General features: G+C 37.0%; 1 protein-coding gene across 1 annotated transcript in view; it reads left to right on the top strand.

Annotated features, from left to right (window-relative positions):
- The window catches only part of TRHDE (thyrotropin releasing hormone degrading enzyme), a 465,860-nt gene that overhangs the window by 389,536 nt on the left and 50,442 nt on the right, over positions 1–25,882 (top strand). Inside the window, exons 13-15 of the mRNA XM_055396175.2 lie at positions 19,283–19,430; positions 21,097–21,194; positions 21,649–21,756. Of these exons, the coding sequence (XP_055252150.1) occupies positions 19,283–19,430; positions 21,097–21,194; positions 21,649–21,756 (354 nt within the window). The remainder of the gene's footprint in view (positions 1–19,282; positions 19,431–21,096; positions 21,195–21,648; positions 21,757–25,882) is intronic.

Raw genomic sequence — 25,882 nt, forward strand, 5'->3', positions numbered from 1 at the left:
TGTATGTATGCACTTAATGTTTGTGAAGAAAAAGAAATCACATAAAAAAATTGAATATATAGAAAGAGTAAACTTTCATATAGTAAAGATGTGAATATGCAGATTGAAAGGGTACCCTGTGCTTAAGGAAAATACTTACACCCAAATATTAAGACATATTTGGGTGAAAACCTTGGGCTTTAAAAATTTTACAGGTTACCTAGAAAGTGGAAAATTCAGACTGGCTCACATTTCTATAAGCAAAGAAAATTTCACTAGATAGAATACAAAGCCTTTTATGCAATCAAGTCACCCATTGACTGCAAAAGAATGGTGGTACTTCTGGAATCCCCATGAATGTGGAACAAAGGAAACAAGGAAAGGAAGGTTACAAAATAGAAGGCAAATCTTTAAACCAAGAAAACATAAACATAATTCAACAATTAAAAATCCAGAAGGGACATATGAGTTAGTAGAAAATATGAGTCTCATGATTTTCTCGTTTTTCCTTATCAGAGATTCAATGGATAAAGATTTAGCAATGGATAAATTCATAGGAAAAATTATTTTAATATAGTTTAGTGGGGATGAAGTTCCATCTGAAAGAAAGGAGTAGCAAGTGTAAGTTTATTTTTTAATTGTTTATTTTTTTTATTGATATATAGTTGATTTACAATGTTGTGCCAATCTCTACTGCAGGAAGTGCTCATTTTTAAAGCGTATTATAGTTTATGGAGTGTCCCAGCTTTCTTTCATTTTTCTAAAACTCAATAAATTCCTTAAAAGATTTTGTCACTTTGTCATATTTTTGCCTACATTTTTACTTTTTAATATTGATATATGATTCTTATGAAAATTATTATTGTATTATAATTTTACATTAAATAATAATGATGATGACTTTTATTAAATTAAGATTTCAGAATTATCTTCTCATAAAAGTGGTTCTCTTACTGGAGAAGTATTTCTAATTTTTACAATTGTATATCACTTTGAATTTCAGTAATGTTGAACTATATGTGATCATTTTAGCAAAATACAAAACATTTTAAATGTATTATTCTTGTAAAAATATATGTAATAGTATTTTAAAATTATATATATATATATATATATTTTCCTCTGAATTAGGTAACAGTTTTTGGTATTATTTGTGTTTTCATTGATGCTTCAACTTTTAAAAATTACTTTCTACAAGTGGTAATGAAGGGTAAATTTTCAAAGGATAAGCAAGGACTTAACTATAGGACTATTAAAATTAATGAGTGTCATTGTTAGAACACAGTAAATCTATACCATTAATGTCCTCTAATTGCTAATTATCATTAAGGAGTTAGAACATCATTATCATTACTTTTCCAAAAAAATTTTTTTAACATCATCAACATTAAAGAAAATCAAGGAAAGGCTAAGGTCATATATTTCTGAGTTGGAGATCTACATTAATTAAATATTTCTGTGTAAATACCATATGTTCAGGATTTTTTGTGACACTGAACTTTTAGCTAAAATTTAGGGAAAAGAGAACTGTGTAGCTATTCTGTGCCTGCTGAGTTGGCTTTAGTCATGTTGGACTCTGTCCAGCACCATGGACTAAAGCCTGCCAGGCTCCTCTGTCCATGGAATTTATTGGGCAAGAATAATGCAGTGGGTTGCTGTGCCTTCCTCCAGTGGATTTCCCCGACCCAGGTATCAAACCCACATCTCTTATATCTCCTGTGTTGTCAGGCAGGTTTTTTTTTTTTTTTTTTTTTTTACCACTAACACCAACTGAGAAGTCCTTTAAAGCCCTAACATCTGTCTCTGGAGGTTTTATAAATTGTTGGCAAGTTAATGTCCCAAAGGACAAAATTTTTCTGTTGTAATATATAGTTGTTCAATTCAGTTGCTCAGTCATGTCTGACTCTTTGCAACCCCAAGAACTGCAGCATGCCAGGCCTCCCTGTCCATCACCAACCCCTGGAGTTTACCCAAACTCATGTCCATTGAGTCAGTGAAGCCATTCAACCATCTCACCCTCTGTCATCCCCTTCTCCTCCCACCTTTAATCTTTCCCAGCATCAAGGTCTTTTCAAATGAGTCAGCTCTTTGCATCAGGTGGCCAAAGTATTGGAGTTTCAGCTTCAACATCATTCCTTCCAATAAATGTTCAGGACTGATTTCCTTTAGGATGGACTGGTTGGATCTCCTTGCAGTCCAAGGGACTCTCAACAGTCTTCTGCAACACTGTAGTCTAAAGGCATCAATTCTTCAGCACTCAGCATTCTTTATAGTCCAACTTTCACATCCATAAATGACTACTGGAAAAACCATAGCCTTGACTAGATGGACCTTTGTTGGCAAAGTAATGTCTCTGCTTTTTAATATGCTGTCTAGGTTGGTCTTAACTTTTCTCCAAAGGAGTAAGCATCTTTTAATTTCATGGCTGCGGTCAACATCTGCAATGATTTTGGAACCCAGAAAAATAAAGTCTGACACTGTTTCCACTGTTTCCCCATCTATTTGCCATGAAGTGATGGGACTGGATGCCATGATTTCAGTTTTCTAAATGTTGAGCATTAAGCCAACTTTTTCACTGTCCTTTTTCACTTTCATCAAGAGGCTCTTTAGTTCTTCTTCGCTTTCTGCCATAAGGATGGTGTCATCTGCATATCTGAGCTTATTGATATTTCTCCTGGCACTCTTGATTCCAGCTTGTGCTTCCTCCAGCCCAGCATTTCTCATGATGTACTCTGCATAGAAGTTAAATAAGCAGGGTGACAATATACAGCCTTGATGTACTCCTTCTCCTATTTGGAACCAGTCTGTTGTTCCATGTCCAGTTCTAACTGTTGCTTCCTGATCTGCATACAGATTTCTCAAGAGGCAGGTCAGGTGGTCTGGCATTCCCATCTCTTTCAGAATTTTCCAGTTTATTGTGATCCACACAGTCAAAGGCATAGTCAATGAAGCAGAAATAGATGTTTTTCTGGAACTCTGTTGCTTTTTCAATGATCCAACGAATGTTGGCAATTTGATTTCTGGTTCCTCTGCCTTTCCAGTTTGAACATCTTGAAGTTCATGGTTCACGTATTGTTGAAGTCTGGCATGGAGAATTTTGAGCATCACTTTACTCGTGTGTGAGATGAGTGCAATTGTGTGGTAGTTTGAGCGTTCTTTGGCATTGCCTTTCTTTGGGATTGGAATGAAGACTGACCTTTTCCAGTCCTGTGGCCACTACTGAGTTTTCCTAATTTGCTAGCATATTGAGTGCAGCACTTTCACAGCATCATCTTTCAGGATTTGAAATAGCTCAACTGGAATTCTATCACTTCCACTAGCTTTGTTCATAATGATGTTTCCTAAGGTCCACTTGACTTCACATTCCAGGATGTCTGGCTCTAGATGAGTGATCACACCATAGTGATCATCTGGGTCATGTATTTATGTGTATTGTTGCCACCTCTTCTTAATATCTCCTGCTTCTGTCAGGTCCACACCATTTCTGTCCTTTATCTAGCCCATCTTTGCATGAAATGTTCCCTTGGTATCTCTAAATTTCTTGAAGAGATCTCTAGTCTTTCCCACGCTATTGTTTCCCTCTATTTCTTTGCATTGATCACTGAGGAAGGCTTTCTTATCTCTCCTTGCTATTCTTTTCAACCCTGCATTCAGATGTGTATGTCTTTCCTTTTCTCCTTTGCTTGTTGCTTGTCTTCTTTTCACAGCTATTTGTAAGGCCTCCTCAGACAGCCATTTTGCTTTTTTGCATTTTTTTTTCCTTGGGGATAATCTTGCCCCCTGTCTCCTGTACAGTGTCACGAACCTCTGTCCATTGTTCTTCAGGCACTCTGTCTATCATATCTAGTCCCTTAAATCTTCCACTGTATAATCATAAAGATTTGATTTAGGTCATAGTTGAATGGTCTAGTTCTTTTCCCTGCTTTCTTTAAGTCTGCATTTGGCAATAAAGAGTTCATGATCTGAGCCACAGTCAGCTCCCGGTCTTGTTTTTGCTAACTGTATAGAGCGTCTCCATTTTTGGCTGCAAAGAATATAATCAATCTGATTTCGGTGTTGACCATCTGGTGATGTCCATGTGTAGAGTCTTCTCTTGTGTTGTTGGAAGAGGGTGTTTGTTATTACGAGTGCATTCTCCTGGCAAAACTCTATTAGCCTTTGCCCTGCTTCATTCTGTACCCCAAGGCCAAATTTTCCTGTCACTCCAGGTTATCTCTTGACTTCCTACTTTTTCATTCCAGCCTCCTTTAATGAAAAGGACATCTTTTTGGGGTGTTAGATCTAGAAGGTCTTGTAGGTCTTCACAGAACTGTTCAACTTCAGCTCCTTCAGCATTACTGGTCAGGACATAGACTTGGATTACTGTGATATTGAATGGTTTGCCTTGGAAATGAACAAAGATCATTCTGTCATTTGTGAGATTGCATCCAAGTACTGCATTTCAGACTCTTTTGTTGACCATGATGGCTACTCCATTTCCTCTAAGGGATTCTTTCCCACAGTAGTAGATATAATGGTCATGTGAGTTAAATTCACCCATTCCAGTCCATTTTAATTTGCTGATTCCTAAAATGACGTACACTCTTGCCATTTCCTGTTTGACCGTTCCAATTTGCCTTGATTCATGGACCTAACATTCCAGGTTCCTATGCAATATTGCTCTTTACAGCATCGGACCTTGCTTCCATCACTAGTCATATCCACAACTGGGTGGTGTTTTTTGCTTTGGCTCTCTTTATTCTTTCTGGAGTTATCTTCCACTGATTTCTAGTAGCATATTGGGCACCTACCGATCTAGGGAGTTCATCTTTCAGTGTCCTATCTTTTTGCCTTTTCATACTGTTCACGGGGTTCTCAAGGTTTGCCATTCCCTTCTCCAGTGGACCACATTTTGTCAGAACTCTCTGCTATGATCTGTCCATCTTTGGTGGCCCTGCACGTCATGGCTCATAGTTTCACTGAGTTAGACCATGTTGTGGTCCGTGTGATATAGTCCATATAGCTGTTAGCTGTTTTCAAATTATTTCAATATGCTTTAATTCCAAGAATTGAAAATGTCCTCAAATCTAAAATTCCTATTGGACAAATTCTGAAATAAATTGATTGCCTTGTTTCTTTATACTGTTAATACTCTTTATACTCATTGACTCCTGTACTCCTTGTGGCTCGGCAAGTTTATTTAGCTTTGTCCTTTCTTCAAATTATCATTTAGCTTTCTTATGATTGAGAACAGTTATCAAAAATCTCACTAACATTCCTGCTTCCCTAAGTCATGATTTCAAGGGGCCGCAACTATCTATTTTTTCCAAGATATTAATCCTTTTTTCCATATAATGAATTATAGAGTAGAAATCCCTTTTCTATCTCATTGATAATAAAAGGTATTTTTACCTTCCACATTTTGTCTGCAATAGCATTGAGTGGCTCTTGCCTCTAATTTGGGTGAGGGTATAATGTTATGAGAGGCAGGCAAATATCACTTTGAATCATAAAGAATTGGATTACATATTTCATTTCTCCATAAGTAAAAATGAGTATTTCTTACTAAGATTAGAGAAGGAAAAAATGCATGACAAGAACAGAAGTTCTGTCCTTCTCACCCCCTTCTCTCTTATTCACTATTGTTGCTTGAAATTGTTTCCTTGACATGCTAGGAGCAGTTATGATTGAATTTTAGAGAACTGTGGATGACTGTTATCATTGCCAAATGAAAAGACTTGTTTTCTTTGATGCAACAGAAAACGTGTAAAGAAAAACAAAATGCTTGTCACATGTTGTACAGTCTAGCTAAGACAGCTGAAGGGACATTTCTCTCGCTGACGGCTGGATGAATCACCTCATTTTCACTGTTTAAATGGTGTTGACCAACATGCTGCCAGCCTGGCTTCCCCCTTCTGATTTAAATACATGTTTCAGAATGCCTTTGCAGGGCTGTGATCCTCTTGGATTTATGGGGTACGCGTACGTGGGGTTCTCATCACTGTACAGCAACCCTGTTGTTTTTGTGATAGAGCCTGTTTGACTGGTTTTGGATTTATGATGGAAATAATTCAGAACAGAGTAATAATTTTCCCTTGGCAATTACACTACCATTTGGTACTTTGTCCCTAAGGGGAAAATGAATGTGCTGGGATCTATCCATGAGTTTAGTGGCTCATTGTAAGAAACAAATCAAGGTCAGAATACAAATGCAGCACAAGGGATTATTGAATTTGGTTCTAGTTCTTCAGCCTGAAGGCTTTCCACGTTTGTGTGTGACACTTTATGGTGAACAAACTACTCTTCTATTTCTCTTCTTTTAACCCTCACAGTGACCCTGGGAGGTAAAAAATACTGTTGCTCCCATTTGTTAAGAACAAAACTGAGAATGAATATGTTGCCTTTCTTGAAGTTTCAGTTCAGTTCAGTTCAGTCGCTCAGGCCTCCCTGTCCATCACCAACTCCCGGAGTTCACTCAAACTCATATCCACAGAGTCGGTGGTGCCATCCAGCCATCTCATTCTCCATTGTCCCCTTCTCCTCCCGCCCCCAACCTTTCCCAGCATCAGTCTTTTCCAGTGAGTCAACTTGAAGTTTGCTCTTCAGCAAATATTTTAAAGCAATTTGCAATGTGAAGGTTTTATGATGTACACTGCGGCTACACAGATAAATAAAACTTAGTTCTTACTTCAATTATTTTTTTAACTATTTATTACAAAGAATTTCAAATGTATATGAAAACCACTGGAGCTCTGTATCAAACCCCCTATATACATTGCTCTGTATTAGCAATTATTAACTCATCAGTCTTACTTCATCTGTGTTCCCAAACAAACTTTCCTGCTATTTTGAAGTCTAGGCATCAAATCATTTTGTCAAAATAATTTTCACTATGTATATCTTAAAAAATGACATTATTAAACATAATGACCTAAAATTAGTATTTCCTCTATAATATCAAATATTCAGGGGGAGTTCCTAGGTGTTGGGATCCAGGGCTTTCACTGCCATGAGCTGGTTTCAATCCCTGCTAGAGGAATGGAGCTTGTTCAAGGTGCTCTGTAAAACCAAAAAAAATGTTCAAATATTCAGGAAGTGTTCAAATTTCCAGTTGTGTCATAAATGCCATATATTTTTTTACAGTTTGTATAAATTAAGATCCAAATAATATTACTGTGCTGAGGTTGGTTGATATTTTTTAATCTCTTTTAAACTATTGATTTTCTTCTTCACCTTAAAGAAATGTTTGATAAATCATGGGGTGGTTTGTCCTATGTGATTTCCCACAGTGTGGATTTTGGTGATCGCATCCCTACTCTGCATTTTTATATGATCCGTGTTCTCTATCACTTATAAATTAGTAATCAAATCTAGAGGCTTAATTTAAGGCCTTTTAGCAAGTTAGCTTCAGAGTTGACTCTATGTGAACACATAAAATAAAGAGTAGTCTCTCTTTTTATGACATTTGCAGCTCTAATAAGTCACTAGAGCTTGCAAATGGCGATTCATTCTTTCCTTTTTTGTTTATAAAAGAAATAGCTTTTCAAAGAGACACTTGCTCTCCGCTTTCCTTTACTATTTGGTGACCTAGTGATACAGTTCTTAAGAAAGACAAGGGAAATGCCTGATTGTTTCCTTGCATTTTTCAGCATCAAAAATAATGAGCCAGTTCTCTGGCATAATGAGCCAGTTCTCTCCATAGTGACCAATTATTTTGTTTTGTTTTGCTTTAGTTAAGTACCATTTTGACCTCTGGATTTAAGTATATTTGATGAGTTTAAAATCCATTGTAATTTTTTTATTCTTATTGATACTCAAAATGTCTAACTTTGGCTAGGAGCTTCTTCAGGTTGGCTGCAGAGCGTGGATTAAATGGGATGCTATTGCTTCCTTCTTATTACAGTCCCTTTAGATTTCAGAGATTTCACTTTTGGGTTCCTCTTCTAAAAAGCCTCCCTACCGAGTCATCACTCTTTTGCATGGCTTGGTTACACTCTCAAAAGTGTTTTTTGTTTTTTTTTCCCCAATACATCCACTTTTTGGATTATATCTTCTTGCTTAATTTTTTATCAGTCTAAAAGTTAGGCCTCAGCAGTATATTTGGGAAATTACATAAGGAGTTATAGGGGCCACATTTGTGTAGCAGTACCTCCATGCATACTCTGGGGTGGGGTTGCTGTGATTTTCAGCTTTCTTGTTGAGCATTTGAAATGAGGTGGACTATCCAAGCCGTGCCCTACAGTCCTGGCCAGGAAGCAGTTTCTCCCATGCTGTGCATGCTTGTATTCTAGTCCTTCTTTTTTCTCAGTCTGAATTTAGAACCCCAAATCACTTTCCACAGCCTTAACTTGTCCTTTTCCCATAAGACCTTGATATGGAAAATATCTTCTGTTATTTGAAACGTTTCCTCTTGTTTAAATTAAAGCTCATAATTTTATTCGATTATCTCTCTCTTTCTTTTTTACACTATACTCTAGTACTCTGTTGTTTTTTCCTCTATCAATAATATTTCTGAAAACAAAATGTCATTGCAACGCATGATCTTCATGATAGGTATCTTGCTGCTAGCTAGAGTTCAGACTTCAGGCCAAAGTCTGACCTGTGGGTGTTCCTTGACTTGTAGAGATTAGATGTGATAATGAAGGGACCCAGGGAATGAGGGGCCATGATGAAGAAAGTGATTTTGGCAGAAGAGGCCCAAATGACCAAAGTCTACAGTGAGTCCACGAAACCCCATTTCAAAGTCACAGTCATGTACCACACCAGACTCTCTTTCCATGTCTGTTCTCAGGTTGTGTTGTTCTCAAGGCTCCCGGAGAGGATTCCCACTTGATTTTCCCCATATCCTGTGGCTCACATTTTTAGCTAGAAGGTGGAAAAAGGAATAAAAAGTTACATTCTAGGCCTTTCAGAATAGTGGTTAAGAATATCACAGGCTCTGAGTGGAAGATTGGGTTCAAATAACAGCACTACCCTTATTAGCAGTATCACCCTGGAGAGATTAGGTAACCTTTTTGAGCCTCTGTTTTGATCTGTAGGTTGAGGATATTAACGGTGCTCACCTCAGATGATCATCATGAGGATAGCATCATATATGTGTAGCACTTGGCATAGGGACTGCTGACTCAGTATTGGCCGCCGCAGTGACTCACTGTCTTTTTCCCTTTGTCTGAGATCAGTTGCTGATGGATGAAGCCAGAAAACATGAACTCAGATTAACCAAGAACCATACTATTTTATAATGTGTAGCATGAGAATTATATTGGGTGTTCCACCCAAGGAAAATCATCCAGGCCGTGTAAAAGTGTTGTGCCCAAAGATGATTATAGTTCTGTCACTTGAGATGTGAAACATGTTTATATCCAAAATGTACAACAATGGTGAGCTGCACTTATCTTCCCAGAATATTCTTGAAGTTATCTGAAAGCAATTATGAGGAATTCCCAAGAGCATGGAAAATAACCTTAAGTTAAATATGTAAACTTACATATAGTGTAATAAAATCTATATAAAAAGCAAAATGTTGACATAAATTTTAGACAAGAGGGGATATACCCAGTTATTTTTAAGTACCTTGGTTTGAGTGATATTTTTATCTTTCTTAGTTTCCTATTATTCACACATTTTCTGAAAAAGCAGCCATGTAGGAAGTTAGAAGCTCCACTGATATATGGACCTTTAGGTTAATGATCTGATATCCTGATGTCAGTAAACTCAAACTCTGCAAAATCATGCTGTAATTTTTTATTCTTTACAGTCCCATGTGGCTCTGTGGAGCACTAGAAAATTTCACTGCCTAGAAAGGATTCCATACCAACTTTAAGAATTGTATTGATATTTTCCATGGAAATTATAAGCTACGTGGGTAATTTTTCTGGTGTTCTTTCAGGCTATTTTCTGTGTTTAAATTCTGGAATAAATCTTATTAACTCAAAGTGGAATTATAACTTCTTGTATATACACTATATATGTTTTTAAAATGTGTTCTTGTTTAAGTGATTTCTCAGTGACCTTCCCATATCATCTGATGCTGTTTTTAGCAAATTGAGCAGCAATAAAAAATGCATGAATAAGCTTCTGGAACTTTTTTTTCCTTATACCTGTATAAGAAACTGTTTCTAAAACAAATCTCATGCATAACCTATCTTAAAAACAAAATAAAACATTATGTCTGTTTTCATGTTATCAGTTTCACTCACTAGATTATGTGCCTCTCATGAGTATAGTCCATATAGTAAGAGAGAGAGATCAACTGGACAATCATATTTCACTTCCTTCTCTCTTGGAAGACCATATGCATATTTGAGTTTGCTCTCTATTCCAGTCAGAGTCACCCTTCTAGAGCATAAATCAGATCATGCTATTTCCTAGCTCAAAAACTTGTGGTGGCTTCTCATCACCCATAGAAAAATGATCTGAAGCCCTTATTATTTATTAGAACTGTCATGGTTTAGTGCCACCAACCTCTGCCACCTCAGGCCCTCCTCTTTGTTTCAGGCTTATTCTGTTTCATACACAGTCCTTTTTGTTATCTTCAAGATCCCAAATTTGTTCCTGTCTCAGGACCTTTGAACTTGCTGTTTCCTTGGTCAGAATTCCCCTCCTCCCAGATTTATGTAAACCATTCTCTCACTTCATGCAGATGTCCTCAGGGAGACCTTTGTCTAAAACCCCTATTTAAATTGTTTCCCCATAAATCTCCATTCCCTAACGTTGCTTACTTCCCCTTCAAAGCACTGAGATTTTGTTAGGTATTTATTTCTGCTTTGGTCTGGGATGTGAGAGGAGGGCATGGCAATCCACTCCAGGATTCTTGCCTAGGAAATCCCATAGACAGAGGAGCCTGGCAGGCTATGGTCCACTGGGTGTCAAAGAGCTGGACATGACTGAGCACAGCACAGCATCTGGAATATAAGTGCTGTGATTGTGACATGCAAACAGATGTTTAAGCAAGAGGGAAAGAAAGCCTTTAACCCTATTTCAAAGTGGTATTTGGGGAGGGAACCTCATGTAGGGAACCATGGGAGCTTCTTGTCAGTCCTGACTTTGAATTCCAACTCTGTCACTTATTAGTCAAATGAGCTTGGCAAGGTGCTTCTCTTCTATAAGTTTTAGCTATCTTAAAAAAAAAAAAAAAAGGACTTCCTTGGTGGTCTAGTGGCTAAGACCCCACACTTTCACTGTAGGGGGCACAGGGTTGAATCCCTAGTCAGGGAATGTAAATCCCACATACTGCAAAGTGCAGCCAATATGTATATACATATATGCTTCCCTGGTGGCTGAGTGGTAAAGAATCCGCCTGCCTATGCAGGAGATGACGGTTCAATCCCTGGGTCAGAAAGATAACCTGGAGAAGGAAATGGCAACCCACTCCAGTATTCTTGCTTGGAAATCCCATGGACACAGGAGCCTGGTGGGCTACAGACCTTGAGGTTGCAAAAGATTCGCATGTGACTTAACTACTTGACAATATGTATATGTAAGTATACTAGACAATGTATCTATGCATATATATGTGTGTGTAAACACATACAGTATACATATATGTATAGTATACTAGACAATATGTATATGTGTATATACATATATGTTGTTGTTCAGTTGCTCAGTGACTGAATAATAACAATCTAAAAAATGAGCATAACAGTACTGATCTTGACACTTTTAAGGACAATAAACTGAAACAGACTGTCATTCCATAACATATAGGTGAAGTGAAAATTGCTCAGTCGTGTTCGACTATTTGCAGTACCATGGATATACAGTCCATGGAATTCTCAAGGCCAGAATATTGAAGTGGGTAGCCGTTACCTTCTCCAGGGAACCTTCCCAACCCAGGGATCAAACCCAGGTCTCTCACACTGGAGGCAGATTCTTTGCCATCTGAGCCACCAAGGGAATACAGAAATTCCTCAGTATAGGATGTGTGTGTGTGCTTAGTCGCTCAGCTGTGTCTCTTTTGCAACCCCATGGACCATAGCCTACCTGGCTCCTCTGTCCATGGAATTCTCCAGGCAAGAATACTGGAGTGGGTGGCCATTTCCTCCTCCAGGGCATCTTTCTGAACCAGGGACTGAATCTGTGTTTCTTGCATTGGTGGGCAGATTCCTTACCACAGAGCCACCTGGGAAGCCCCCTCAATATAGGATAGCTTAGGTAAGTTGATAGTTTTCTAAAATGTAAAATGAACTAAATTAGTTGACTTTGACCATAAAGCTAAGGACTTTTTCACTTTTGGGAAAATAGCTAACATCTGTTGGCTTTTCCAACTAATGACCAAACACTGACTTTGCTTCTGAACATTATTGAGTACCTAGCTGCTGCTGCTGCTAAATCACTTCAGTCGTGTCCGACTCTGTGTGACCCCATAGACAGAAGCCCACCAGGCTCCACCATCCCTGGGATTCTCCAGGCAAGAACACTGGAGTGGGTTGCCATTTCCTTCTCCAATGTGTGAAAGTGAAAAATGAAAGTGAAGTCGCTCAGTCGTGTCCGACCCTTAGCGACCCCATGGACTGCAGCCTACCAGACTCCTCCATCCATGGGATTTTCTAGGCAAGAGTACTGGAGTGGCTTGCCATTGCCTTCTCCGTGAGTGCCTAGAGGACCCACTATATTTACATAATGACTGATTTCTTGAGAAATGTTTGGAAATGAAGAAACAAGTGTGTGGAAAAGAAAGGATGGTTGTGGTTGTGGTGGTGGTTGTGGAACTATACAAATGGCAAAAATTATTTTTAGATGTTTTATTTTTAATTATTAAGTATTTACTGAAGAAGGGGTCTTGGAGATCATGTAGTTTGACCCTTGTCAATTTACTGAACAGAAGAAAGACTCCTAAGCCCTCTCTTAATTTATTTAAATCCCTGCTATGTAATAACACTTCCAGGAGATTAGGAGTCATTTGCTAATCAGAAAGAAAAGAACAGAGGTGTTGTATAATACCTCTGCTTTCTCACTGGCTATAAGGCTATTTTCCTTTATTATAGACTAGCTTATTCAAAGCTATTGGCTAGCTAGCAATGGCCTTCATGTCTTCTATTATGTGTATCATTAGTAAACAAGATGAGCAAAAATACCACGAAGATCACTCAGACAGAATTTTCTTTGGTATCATTTAATCTTAGAAAATACTTAATTAAGAAATGGTAGCAATGTTTGTTTAAATATACATGAAAAGTGTTCTTGTTTTTGAGAACTGACATTATTGCCAGGATTTAATTTAGTTTGAGTATGTTTATTTTGAACTAGATTCTGCATTAGGCTATGGGTGTAAAAAGATGGATAAAAAGCAGGTTTCTTTAGAGATCTAAGTTCAGTGAGTGAGAAGGTGGTATTAGGTTAAATTCTGATTAATATCATGATACTTAGTATGAATAGGGGTGTTATCAAAGTGTATGTGAAATGATAGACTAAGTGCCCGAGTCAGTTTTGGAAGTGCGCCCTCTGGAAGAAAAGGAGCAGGAGGAGAAGGGGCCATGAGAACTCTCTTTTTCTGTGCAACTTTTCACATTCCTAATTTTGTGGGGCTACAAGCAGGTAAGCCATCTCTTGGTGTACTCTGGTATTGCCTTCAGAACCCCCATATACCAAAATCCTCAGATCCCTTGTATAAAATGGCCTAGTGTAATGTGTACTCTCAGTAATTCAGTTGTGTCTGACTCTTTGCAACTCCATGGACTATAGCCTGTGAGGCTCCTCTGTTCACGGGATTTCCCAGGCAAGAATGTTGGAGTGGGTTGCCATTTCCTCCTCCAGGGGATCTTCCTGACACAGGGATCAAACTTGCGTCTCCTTCATTGGCAGGCAGGTTCTTTACCACTGTGCCAACTGGAAAGCCCAAGATGGCATACATTAGTATTTGTATATAACCTATGCCCATCCTCCAGGATACTTTAAATAATCTCCAGATTACTTATAATATCTAATATGGTATAACTGCTTTGTTTATGTTTGCCAGCATGCAGTGAATTAAAGTTTTGCTTTTTGGAACTTTGGAATTTTTTTTCTCAAATATTTTGATCCACAGTTGGTTGAATCCACTGATGCAGAACCTGTAGGTGTGATGGACTGACTGTAATTCCTGCTTGTCTCTGCGGACAGTGGTTTGCCAATGCCTGAACCATATCTTTGTTTTCTCTAGGAACTGACCAAAGGACCTGTGGTTGACACAGATACCTCCTCTGTGTAATTCCCTCCTTATTCTGTGGTGCTGTGTGGACAAATGGGGTTTTCAGTCTCCACCACAGGCTCTTTCCACAAACAGCACATAAAAGTCTTTCAATGATGAATAGCAAAGAACAGTAGATAGAATAGTAAGCTTCTTAATTAAGCGTTGCAGTAATTGCTTCAAAAAACCTATGCCCCAAGGGACAGTTATGGTGTCTTCTGCATGTATGGTGAGATATGTAGCAGGCTATTTATTGTTTTTAAATAAATACTCAATTAATGAAGACTGGAGTATGATGATCTAAAAAGTCTGAAGGTTGTGCCTTTTACTTGTCGTTAAGTTTCAAGCACCCAGAAACCAATGGCTTTTAAAGAAAGCTCACAATAATGTAAAGTAATTAGCTTCCAATTAAAATAAATAAATTAAAAAAAAGAAAAAAACAGAAGACTCACGGTAAAATAGGTTATGTGTACAAGCCACCTATCACAGAAGATTCAAGAGTTAACATTTAACATTAGGTGAAAACAAAGCCAGCTAAGGTCAACGCATTTTAACATCAGTTAACATAGTCTGATTTTAATGTCCTTCCTTTATAAAATATCCTCTTGCATGCCTAAAGATATATCCCATCTCAAGCTCCAGTAATTAGAGAAGGAAGGGCAGAAGGTATGTGTGTGTTGGAAGAGACACAGGGATGGGAGGAAAAACTGTATAGGTGTATGCAGGCCATCTTTTATCCATTGCTTAAACTCCTCATTTGCCTGTCTTCCCCATAGTGTTTTTAAAAAAACTATTTATTTTAATTGGAGGATGATTGCTTTACAGTGTTATGTTTCACCATACATCAACATGCATCAACCATAGGTTACACTTGCCCCCGAACCTACTTCCCACCTCCCGCTCGGCCCCACTCCTCTGGGTTGTCGCAGGGCACTAGGTTAAGCTCCCTATGTTGCACAGTAACTCCCCACTACCTGTTTTACACGTGGTGATGCATATGTTTAAATGCTGCTCTCTCAGTTTGGCCCACTCTCCTTCCGCTACTGTGTCCACAAGCCTGTCTCTGTATCTGCTTCTCCACTGTTGCCCTGCAAATAAGTTCATCAGCACCATCGTTCTAAATTCCATATATGTATGCATCAATATACAGTATTTGTATTTCTCTTCTTGACTGAATTCACTCTGTATAATAGGTTCCAGTTTCATCCACCTCATTAGAATCGACTCAAACGTGTTCCTTTTTATAGCTGAGTAATATTCCATTGTGTATATGTGCGACAACTTCCTTATCCATCCGTCTGCTGATGGACATCTAGGTTGCTTCCATATCCAAGCTATTGTAAAAAGTGCTGTAGTGAACATTGGGGTATATGTATCTTTTTCAATTATGGTTTCCTCAGCATCTATGCCCAGTAGTGGGATTACTGGGTCATATAGTAGATTTATTCCTAGTTTTTTAAATAAATCTCCATACTGTTCTCCATAGTGGCTATATCTGTTTACATTCCCACCAACAATGCAAGAGGGTTCTTTTTTCTCCACACCCTCTCTGGTATTTGTAGATTTTTTTGATGATGGCCATTCTGACTGGTGTGAGGCAATACCTCAGTTTTGATTTCCATTTCTCTAATTATTAGTGATTTTGAGCATCTTTTCACATGTTTATCCCATTGTCTTGGTTCCTAACTAATTTCTTATGCCAAGCCTCACCTCAAGAGTAGAGAAGATAAATATCATCTACAGCTTCTTCCTAAAAGACGAAAACCCCATATAGTTATACATGCACTAATCTTTAAAAATTTGTCCCCCCCGCATCACATTTTCTAGTAACATTTCCCTGTGATGATGCAAATTTAAGGAAACTGCATTTCAGCGTCAGGACCCTAAGTGTGCTCCCTACTGGGCTGATTACTTTGAGCTAATGTAGTGTTCCATTCACTAGGATTCCACACACTTCTCCTGTATTGATTGCATTATCAGTAGTACTAATCACACATATCATTACCAGCCAATTACACAAGCACATATCTAAACTAGGTAACTTATTCACCAACATTACCTCTTACAAGTCTTAATTTTGTAATGAAGTTGATTATCCTCTTACCCAATTGAGTATAGCTACATATTTTGATCTAGCAGGCTAAATGCAAGTTTATTGAATTATATAGTAGATAATTACTTACATATGTTTGTAACAACACAAAATGAGGGCAATTTGAGAGTAGTCTGTTTCTTATTCTATTTAAAGACTGCATTAGAGAAGGTAATTGTTTTAAAAACAGACCCAAAGATATATTTGGATTAAAAAAAAAAAGCAATAAAAGTGTACTTCCTGCACACAAAACAGAATTGGGTATGAGAACTGGTACTTGGGGATGCAGTCATTCAGACACCCAGGTAGGTTTCTCACATATTCAATATAAGAGTTCCGTTCAAGGTCACTCTGAAAGATTCATTTTAGGGAAAAAGGACATGGAGGACTAATGAAGGTGTCTATGGGCTGAGCTTGGCAGTGAGGAATGCTAATACTCTATAGGCTACAGTTCAGTCACATGACCACAACTAGCTACCAAGGAAATGAGAATTATCCTTTATTCCAGGAAGTGAAAGAGGGCATGGATTTTGGTGTGCAGTTAGCAATTTTTGCCTTAAGGACTCAAAACATAACTTGCTCCATTTCTTGATTTAATGAATACTTCATTTGCCTTGGTCGTTACTTAAATTTTTCTTAGGCCTGCTTTGCTTTAATTTTCTTACACTATGTCAAATGTCCTATAAAACCTAGATTCAAGCTCTGACTCTTAGAAGACTTGTACACATCAAATAGTTGAATAATGGGGAATATAAAAATGAAAAGGCATTTTTTTCCAAAATTTTAAGTAAACACATTATGCACCTGTTGTGGTAATGACTTTTTTAAGCAGGCTAAAATATAGGTAAGTGGGTTAGAATAAAAGGTTAGCTTCGAATCGTAAAAAAGATATCACTTCGTTCAACCCTCTTATTTCACAGATAAGGAATGTGAGACTTGGAGAGATGGACGGACCTGATTGTATAGCAAGCACTCAGGCTTTCAGGCTCTTCCTCAGTTTCAGGCTCTTTTTTCTGGACCAAGTCTCTTTTCATAACACTATTTGTCATGTTTTTTACTTGTAGTCATATTGCTCACAAAACATGTCATTGAAAGATGTCCATCCATTTATAAAGAAGAAATAATACACAATAAATTGTAACTGACAAGAGGTAGTGTGTTTAAATCCATGAGAAAATAGACCCAAACACCTTTCTTGATTTTCCAAACTCATCTGAAGGACCCTAAAAAATTAACTACTTACTAAAGGTTCTTTTTAAAAAAAATACATAATTTTTTCTTATTTCCTCAATAAAAGAATAATGGGTTCTAGATAAATCTTCTTAAACTCTAAAATTATCTAATCCATGGCATGCAGATTTTATAATTTTAGAGAAGAAATTTATGATCACCATGCTAGTTAAGATCTAGGATTAAAAGTTCAGGAAAAACAAATTATGAAATCTGAAATATTGGAAGCTGTGTTATTTTTAAGGAAGAAAAACCACATCATTACTTTTACAACCCCTGTAGGCAAAATTTAGCTGTTTTATTATGCTACATTAGCAAAAATATGAAGTTTTGTTTCTTATTTAATTACTATTGCCTTAGCCTAATTTCATGCTATTTTTGTAAGGATGTATAAAATAGAAATTGTACAAGAAAAGTGGCACAAATCTAGATGGAGTCTAAAGCATACAAACTTCAGGGAATTTTATGGTAATGTGGAAATTTGGGGTTATTTTCACCATTCTTATTTATGTCAGGCGTTAGCTACGGTTGATCTTATACCAAGAGTGAATCAAAATCATTAGAGTGATGATGTATGTTCATTTATTAAATCCAAAGAAAACTGAAGCAGAATCTTCAGAGTTGGTTTTTATTATAAACAGAGTTGCAAGTTAATATTTGTGCATAGAGTAGTTTTTGCTTATCACATTAGTAAAGACTAAATAATCTGGCAAACTTGCTGGAAATGAAGATGAGAAGACTTTGCTTCCTCCCTGTCCACCTTCTACCAAACACAAATTAAACAGTCCATCTAATTTTGTGATGCCACAAAAAATAATGGTGTGAAATGTAAGTAAAGAAGATAACCAGGCTTTGTTTGCTTTCATATTTACCTGTCCTCTGTGTTAGAAGTCTATATTCAGTTGATTATTAATGTAAAAAATCAGCAAAATGCATAGTGTCACCCTATGTATGCATCAAGGACATTAAGGCTAAGACCATCTTTTAATGTACTCCAAGCTGTTTTTCATATTGCTTTGATTTGTGAGGATTTTCTGTTCAGTCCACTGTAGTGTAGGGATATTCTTCACTTCTTTTGGATCCCTTTTTGAATATACCCATTTTAAAAGTGGGCTACATGTGGTCAGACAGTTTTTAAAAGCTACTGTTTCATATTTTCCAAAGAATCTGACATTGGTCCCCATGGTGACATAGCACCTATTTAAAATAATAAAGAGGAAGAGTCTATTTTTTAACATTTTTGTAATTTAAACTTTAGATCTAACTCAGCTCTTCTTCATAGGTGCTATATTGATAGAATTGTTTTTAATAGGAAGTTTTGAAAAATGTTTGTATGGTAATGTAACAAATACAGTCAAAACTGGAAGTTGCTATTTTAATTTGATTATCCTTTTGAGGACAACCTGGATTAAATATCATTATACAGAACTAGATGAAAGTAAAACAAATGCATTGAGAACCCAGAATTTCATTTCAGTAATCAATTATTTTCAATGACTCATGACCTCTGAATGGTTTCCATGAAGGAAAATACCTAGAGTTGATTTTATTCAAGTCCCACAATTCTTTCCTTTTTAAAAACATTCATGCTGATATTTTTGTGTTCATGCAAATTTTTAACTCTCTAACTCTGTATATATTAAGGGGCATTGGCATCCTAAGTAGGACTATATTTAAAAAGTGAGTAATTTTATTCTTATAGTTCTGAGTATGGCATCTTTATACTGTGATGAATCTTGCTTTCTGCCTTTTATTTGCATACATAAAATCTTCATTTTTGCCTCATCATGTATCTTTTCTGCATATAATTAACATTAAATTTTTTTGTGCAGAGCTGGGTATTTGCCTCAGAATATTCCCCTGGAGATTATCAGATACCTGTCTGAGGAAAAGGATTTTCTTCCTTGGCATGCTGCCAGCAGAGCTCTTTATCCTCTAGATAAATTACTGGACCGCATGGAGAAATACAACATCTTCAATGTAAAAAGATATATTTTCTTCCTTCTTTTTTTTCAGAAGATAAACTGTTTTCTCATTATTTACTATGTTCAACTTGATCCCAGATTATTTTAGTTCCTTCTAATTTGTGTTATCATTTTTGTTCTGATTTTCTGTATGACACTAATGACAGATTCTGAAAAAAGAAATGTAATACATACTACTTTTTTGTTCTGGCCTAAAAGTGTCAGTTCAGCTTAAATGCCTCAGAATTTAAGAACAAATATACATAACAAATCCTTAACGTTCAAACTTCTTCCCTAGAGTTAAAGGGTTCTGTGTTCACAAAGGACTTAACCTGGGAGAGGGATGCAAAAATCTTCACAGAATATAGACAGTTTCAGTAAAGACTATTAGTCATTATTTTTATCCAAAAGGGCATAGTAAATTCAATTCACTTCCTTAATTAGCAAGGTTAAGATCAACACTGAGGCAAAAGCCCATTCATAATTGGGTCCAAGGAGATATAGGAGAGCAAACAACAGATAATCCAAATAGACCTGAAGACATGACAAACATTCCAAGATGTTACCTGACTGGATTTCCTAAGCCTAAGGGCTGGAAAACCAAACCTGCACAGCTGACACCACCTAATCTAATATAATAATCAATTTGAATAGTATTAGGGTTAAGTACTGCTAATGAGCTTTTGATTCCAAAATTTCTTATCCCTAGTAAAGTTTTGCTTTTGAGAATGTATCTCTGTAACTTCTGTCACCATTGAGCGTTATTTACTTTCCTTTTACTTATTTGAAAACTCTGCTCTGTGTCTTATAAAATTTTCCTAATTTATAATGTACTGGCTCTGCTAGTTAACCTATGCATTTGAAATAACTTGAGGCTAGATTGCTCCGACATGAAAGCTGTTTATTAGAGTCATCTAAACAGTGTGATGTCCATAAGAGTTGCTTTTTTTATCTTATCCTAAGCCTGCATGAAAGCACCTTGGCTTTAATAATTTTTTTAATGAGAATAATCTTGGCTTGACTGTTCATTGCCATTAGTCTTGGTTTAGTCTGCCTTTGCAGCAGACACACATACAAGTGTCAGGACAGTTATGGTATCATTTTTATCTGCTGGAGCAAGGCTTATTATCCTTCTCTTTTCTCCTTAACATAGAGACACTGTAATAGTAAACTTATGTAAGACAAAATACACTCTTGTGTATATTTGTACTTTAGAATAGTATATCATGTCAGGCACTTCATGTCCAGTAAAAGTTAAGAATTGTTTTACTGTAATTTCAGTGTTTTCCTTCCTTTGACAAAATTCAAGGACCACATTAAAGTGAGAAGAACATATCTTACATTACTACTAATATTTAAGTATATCATTAGATGAATGGATTTTGCCTTTGAAATATTAATAGTACATCATTTTACTAATATTTAAGAGTGAAAATTGCTTAATTGTTCAATAGTCAGTAGACAGTAGACTTCCACCATTGCAACTGTATTTTATATTTATTTTCTATGTTTGAAATACTAAGTAGAATGAAATTATAATAAAGCTTTACCATACCCATTATTTTATGGATATTCAAAGTAGGTTCATTTGGAAAATATTTTAAGTTACCATACAATTTCAATTGTCAGAGTGGAGTGATTTGAAAGTAACATTATCTTTATTTCTCCTGCTCTTCATTTAGGAATATATTTTAAAGCAAGTTGCAACGACGTACATCAAGCTTGGTTGGCCAAAAAACAATTTTAATGGATCTCTTGTCCAAGCGTCCTACCAGCATGAGTACGGTTTTATTTTCTTACTTGCTTCCCCCCAAAACTGTGCAATGATGCTTCACTAGAACCACTGTGACTGTCGCAGCGTAAGAGGACCTTTCATTCTGCATCTTTCATTTCCCTTTCCTGGAAGGACTGCTGGTGGACAGCACAGGTTCCACCACCTGGTACTGAGAACAAAGGCTTTTCACGGCCGTGTTTCAATTTAAAATGTGCCTCTACTGGTAAAGTTGGAATCTGAACCTAGACCCCTCACTAGAGAACTGTTTCCAGAGAAGACGTTTTTATGCACAACTCCCACCCTGCCTAATTATTTCTTACTCAACAAAATGGAATTCCTGTGTCTGAAAATTATTTTGTGCTAATTATTTACTTATATACTGTAATGTAGTGTAATGAGTTACCCTTTCTCTCCAGATAGTAACACTGTTGGCTTTTCTTTTCCTTTTGATGACGCCTAGAGAACTGCGTCGGGAAGTTATAATGCTGGCGTGTAGTTTTGGCAACAAGCACTGTCACCAGCAAGCATCAACACTTATTTCAGACTGGATTTCCAGCAACAGGAACAGGTAAGCTGAACCAAATCCTATTTTTCTGATATGATACGTACTACTTTCAGATTCTTAGTGGATGCATTTCAATTGGAGAAAAACAAGACAAGATAAAAACACTGCAGCACTTTGTTTCAGGGTCACAGATTAACAAGCAGCCGCACGGAAGCCACAATGTACATCTCTTTGGAATATTTTATCTAGTTTTAAACTGCCTTTCTTAAGGCCCTTATTCTTATTTAGAGTGTCACCTTATTTCGAATCTTGATAGCTTTGCTCTCCCATGAAGACGAAATAATTGAATTTAGGTCAAACTCTGAAGTTCCTTAGAAAGGTTGTGGTATTTATTTATAAAACAACTGTGAGCATTTGATATAAATGAAGCAGCATAGCAAATGTTAATTGTAAAACCTAAAGACAAAAATGTTATGAAAAACCTTTAGTCTTTCAGTGACCTTTGATAGAAACCTTAAACTTGTGTCTTATCTTGGAATTTCACAGTACAGTATTTTCATATATTATGTGAGGTTAAAAAATTTAATAGAATTATTTTTGACTTAAATGTTATACTAAATGTCACTTAATGTTAATGAAAAAATGTGAAGTGTAAACAAAAATCAAAGATCAGTGATTTTCATATTATAGTTTTTAAAATATTTTAGGTGTCTTTGAATTTCCAAAGATCATTATGTTCCATTTCTTTTTATATTCTGGGAAATTTTTAATCACACTTCTCCAGTCTTTGGCCACCTTGTTGAGGAGAGTCTGATCAGAAGGGTGAGGATTTAGGGAACAATTAGTTCAGAAGATTCTATTTTACATGCTTCAGGGGGATTGTCCCTGGTGTCAGTGGCTGAGGCAGCCCCGCGGGCAACAGAGAAGGAGACTTGTTACAGAAGAACATTGAGAACCACAGAGAATATAATTTGTTTATGGAACAAAATGGTACTTGGCTTGCTGAGAGCTGTTTAGTTTAAACTTATGTCTGACTCCAGATCAAAATGTAGCTCTCCTGCTTTAAAGTCTGTGAGGGAAATCTTTCATTGCATTACTTAGTAATTAGTCATAAACTCTCACCTTCTCTAGAGTTTTCCGCTTTTCAAGTTAATCCTTGTTGGTCATACACTGAACTAAGAAGGAAATATTTTATTACTATCACCTCTCAATGGAACCATCATATACTAGAAGACAGTGATTAAATTCCTCATCGCTCTTCTCTAGAACTAAAACATCTTCATTTTTTAAAACTTATCCTTTTTGCTAAGTCCTCTAATACCTTTTATATTAGTCTTAAAATGTTATTTTAAAAACTTTTCTTGTTTTTTTACCACCCCTTTCAATTCTATCTCATGTAATTGGGCTATGAAAACTGAAACATTTATCCAAAATCAGTACATCCAAAATGTGACCAAGATATTTAATCATATATACATTCAAGGAAAAAAAGTGAAATATACTCTTTGACAATTGTGTTCTCACCTTTCTGCCCCTTTGTTTTTTTTGTTTGATTCTTTGATTGTTTTATTTGGCAATTTGACTTAAATGTGCTGAGTTGCTTCAGTTGTGTCCTGAACTACAGCCCACCAGGCTCCTCTGTCCAAGTCTCTCTAGGCAAGAATACTGGAGTAAGTTGCCATTTCCTCCTCCAGAGGATTCTCCCAACCGAGGAATCAAAGACATGTCTGTCATTGGCAGGCGGGTTCTTTACCACTAGCGCCCCCTGGAAAGGCCCTTATTTGGCTACAGATAGGTGCTTTTTGTCAGAACTGATAGCTGTTTTTGAACCTTTTCATGAATTTACTCATACTTACCTACATTCCTACTATTTTATTAGAATTGAACTTATACCATTGTATTACCGTAATTTCTCTAAGGAGTATTCAAGCCTGATATCACTTTCTACATTTAAAAATATAACTATCGGGGAAATTCTATCTTTAAAATAATTCATTTGCTTAATTAAATTTTATTGAGCAATTCTCAGTAGCAGCTGGTAACCAAAAAACAAAGAGAAGAGGCAAAGCTCAAAATTCATAGGAGATACAGCTCTGTAAACAAATGGTGGTACTTTGAAGCAGGAACCAAGCATAAGACAGTGTGTGAGCCTGCAAAAGGGGTGGTTGCTACCTGGGAGACCCTGTGTTCTGCCTTATGAAGAGTGAGTGTGACTTTGTTAGATGACCGGGCTGCGTAAGGCAGGGCTGGGTGTGTATGAGAATGTCATGGGAGTGGTAGGGGTCCCAAATGAAAGGGAGGCATGTGGGTTGATGTTTAATTTTAGAGTACAGCAGTTTTTGACTTGTGAGTTTGAACCCTCTGTCACTTCCATAAACCCCTTATAAATGAAAGTGTCAGCTCATTTCAGTTCTTACAACTATTCCACTTATTTGTGGTACAATAGTTAAATTGGGGCCTAATTCTTTAAGTTTCTTTTGTTATTTCCTTCATCGTTTTTACATGGTCCTGTTTTGCTTCTTTTTGTGACTGGGCAAGTAAGCCTGCTAAATGAAACTAACTCTGTGTTTACTAAGAAATACTCAACCAACCAGCCAAATGACATGCCCCAGCGTACATAAGTGACCTCCTGCAGGAAGTGTACATGATGCTCACGGAGCTGGCTATGTATGAGATCAGAGGTTTCATCTGTATTTTTGAAGTGACAGCTCAATAATAATAATGTGCCCTGTAATTGGTGCTGAGTTTAACTTTCTTAAATTGAGTCAATTAAGAGGAAGGTTAGGTTTCTTTTTTAAATGTGCCTGAAGTAACAGGCCAGTCAGTTTTCTTTGCTTGTTTTTGTTTAATTGGAACCTTAAAAATCATCTTAAAAGACTCTCCAAAGGTAATGTTAAAGTGAAAGTGTTAGTCGCTCAATCATGTCTGACTCTTTGCAACCCCATGGACTATAGCCCACCAGGCTCTTCTGTCCATGGGATTTCCCAGGCAAGAATATCAGAATGGGTTGTCACTCTCTTCTCCAGGGGATCTTTCTGATCCAGGGATTGAACTCGGGTCTCCTACATTGCAGGAGATTCTTTACTGTCTGTTCCACAAGGTAACATCATAACATGCTAAAACATTTGGTCAGTGAGATGCTATATATATTTGTGCTAATAAATCTAAAGGACAAGGAGTCCTGGAAGAAGCGGCAGTTGCAAAGATCCGGGCTGCCTGTCACTATACAGCCTGGTCCTGATACATTGGGGAGATAGGTCACATCAGTGGCACTGGAAAATAGAATGGAAAGTTGGTGCAAGGCTGGCTAATGGATCCAAAACGTGCAATGAAAAGCTAGAGGTGGTAGCAGCCATGAGAAAAATTTCGGAATTACAGTGGATGATGCATTGAATGAGTCAACATTCTGATCTCTTAAAATATTCAAATGCTACAGTGTGCTGAATTGTAATGGTGATGTCATGCATACAGACAGACTGAGCTTTGTTCAAGTCTTGTTAGGCTGTGGTTTGGGGACTAAGTTCAGCAGAATGCCACATTTCAGAAAAGAGACAAATCACCAGGCATTTGGGAGAGAACAATACAAATGATAAAAAAGACTGTGAAAACACCAGCTACGAGAGGAGGTCACGAGAAATGAGAATTTCACTGTAAAAAAAAGACACACAAAGGATGATAGCGTTTTTGTGTGGATAAAAAGCATAATAAAAAGGACAGGAATTGGTTTCTTTCACTGCTTAGTGGAAATAAATAAGAATGATTGACATAAACTTCACTGAGTAAAATAGAAGGGATATATTTTTTACTGTAAATGAATTATTATCTGAAAACATCTGTATTAAAACACTTTTGAGATCGTACAGATAACTACACAGGGATCTCAATATATCAATGTGGGATTTTTTTTTTATTGGAGGCTAATTACTTTACAATGTTATATTGGTTGGTTTTGCCATACATTGACATGAATCCACCCCGGGTGTACATGTGTTCCCCTTCTTGAACCCCCCCTCCCACCTCCCTCCTCGCCTTATCCTCCCTCTGGGTCATCCCCATGCACCAACCCCGAGCATCCTGTATCATGCTTTGAACCTGGACTGGTGACTCGTTTCACATATGATAATATACATGTTTCAATGCTGTTCTTCCAAATCATCCCACCCTCACCCTCTCCCACAGAGTCCCAAAG

The sequence above is a fragment of the Moschus berezovskii genome, chromosome 6 (assembly GCF_049115385.1).
Source record: "Moschus berezovskii isolate FMDL1 chromosome 6, NW_MosBer_1.0, whole genome shotgun sequence".
NCBI lineage: Eukaryota > Metazoa > Chordata > Mammalia > Artiodactyla > Moschidae > Moschus > Moschus berezovskii.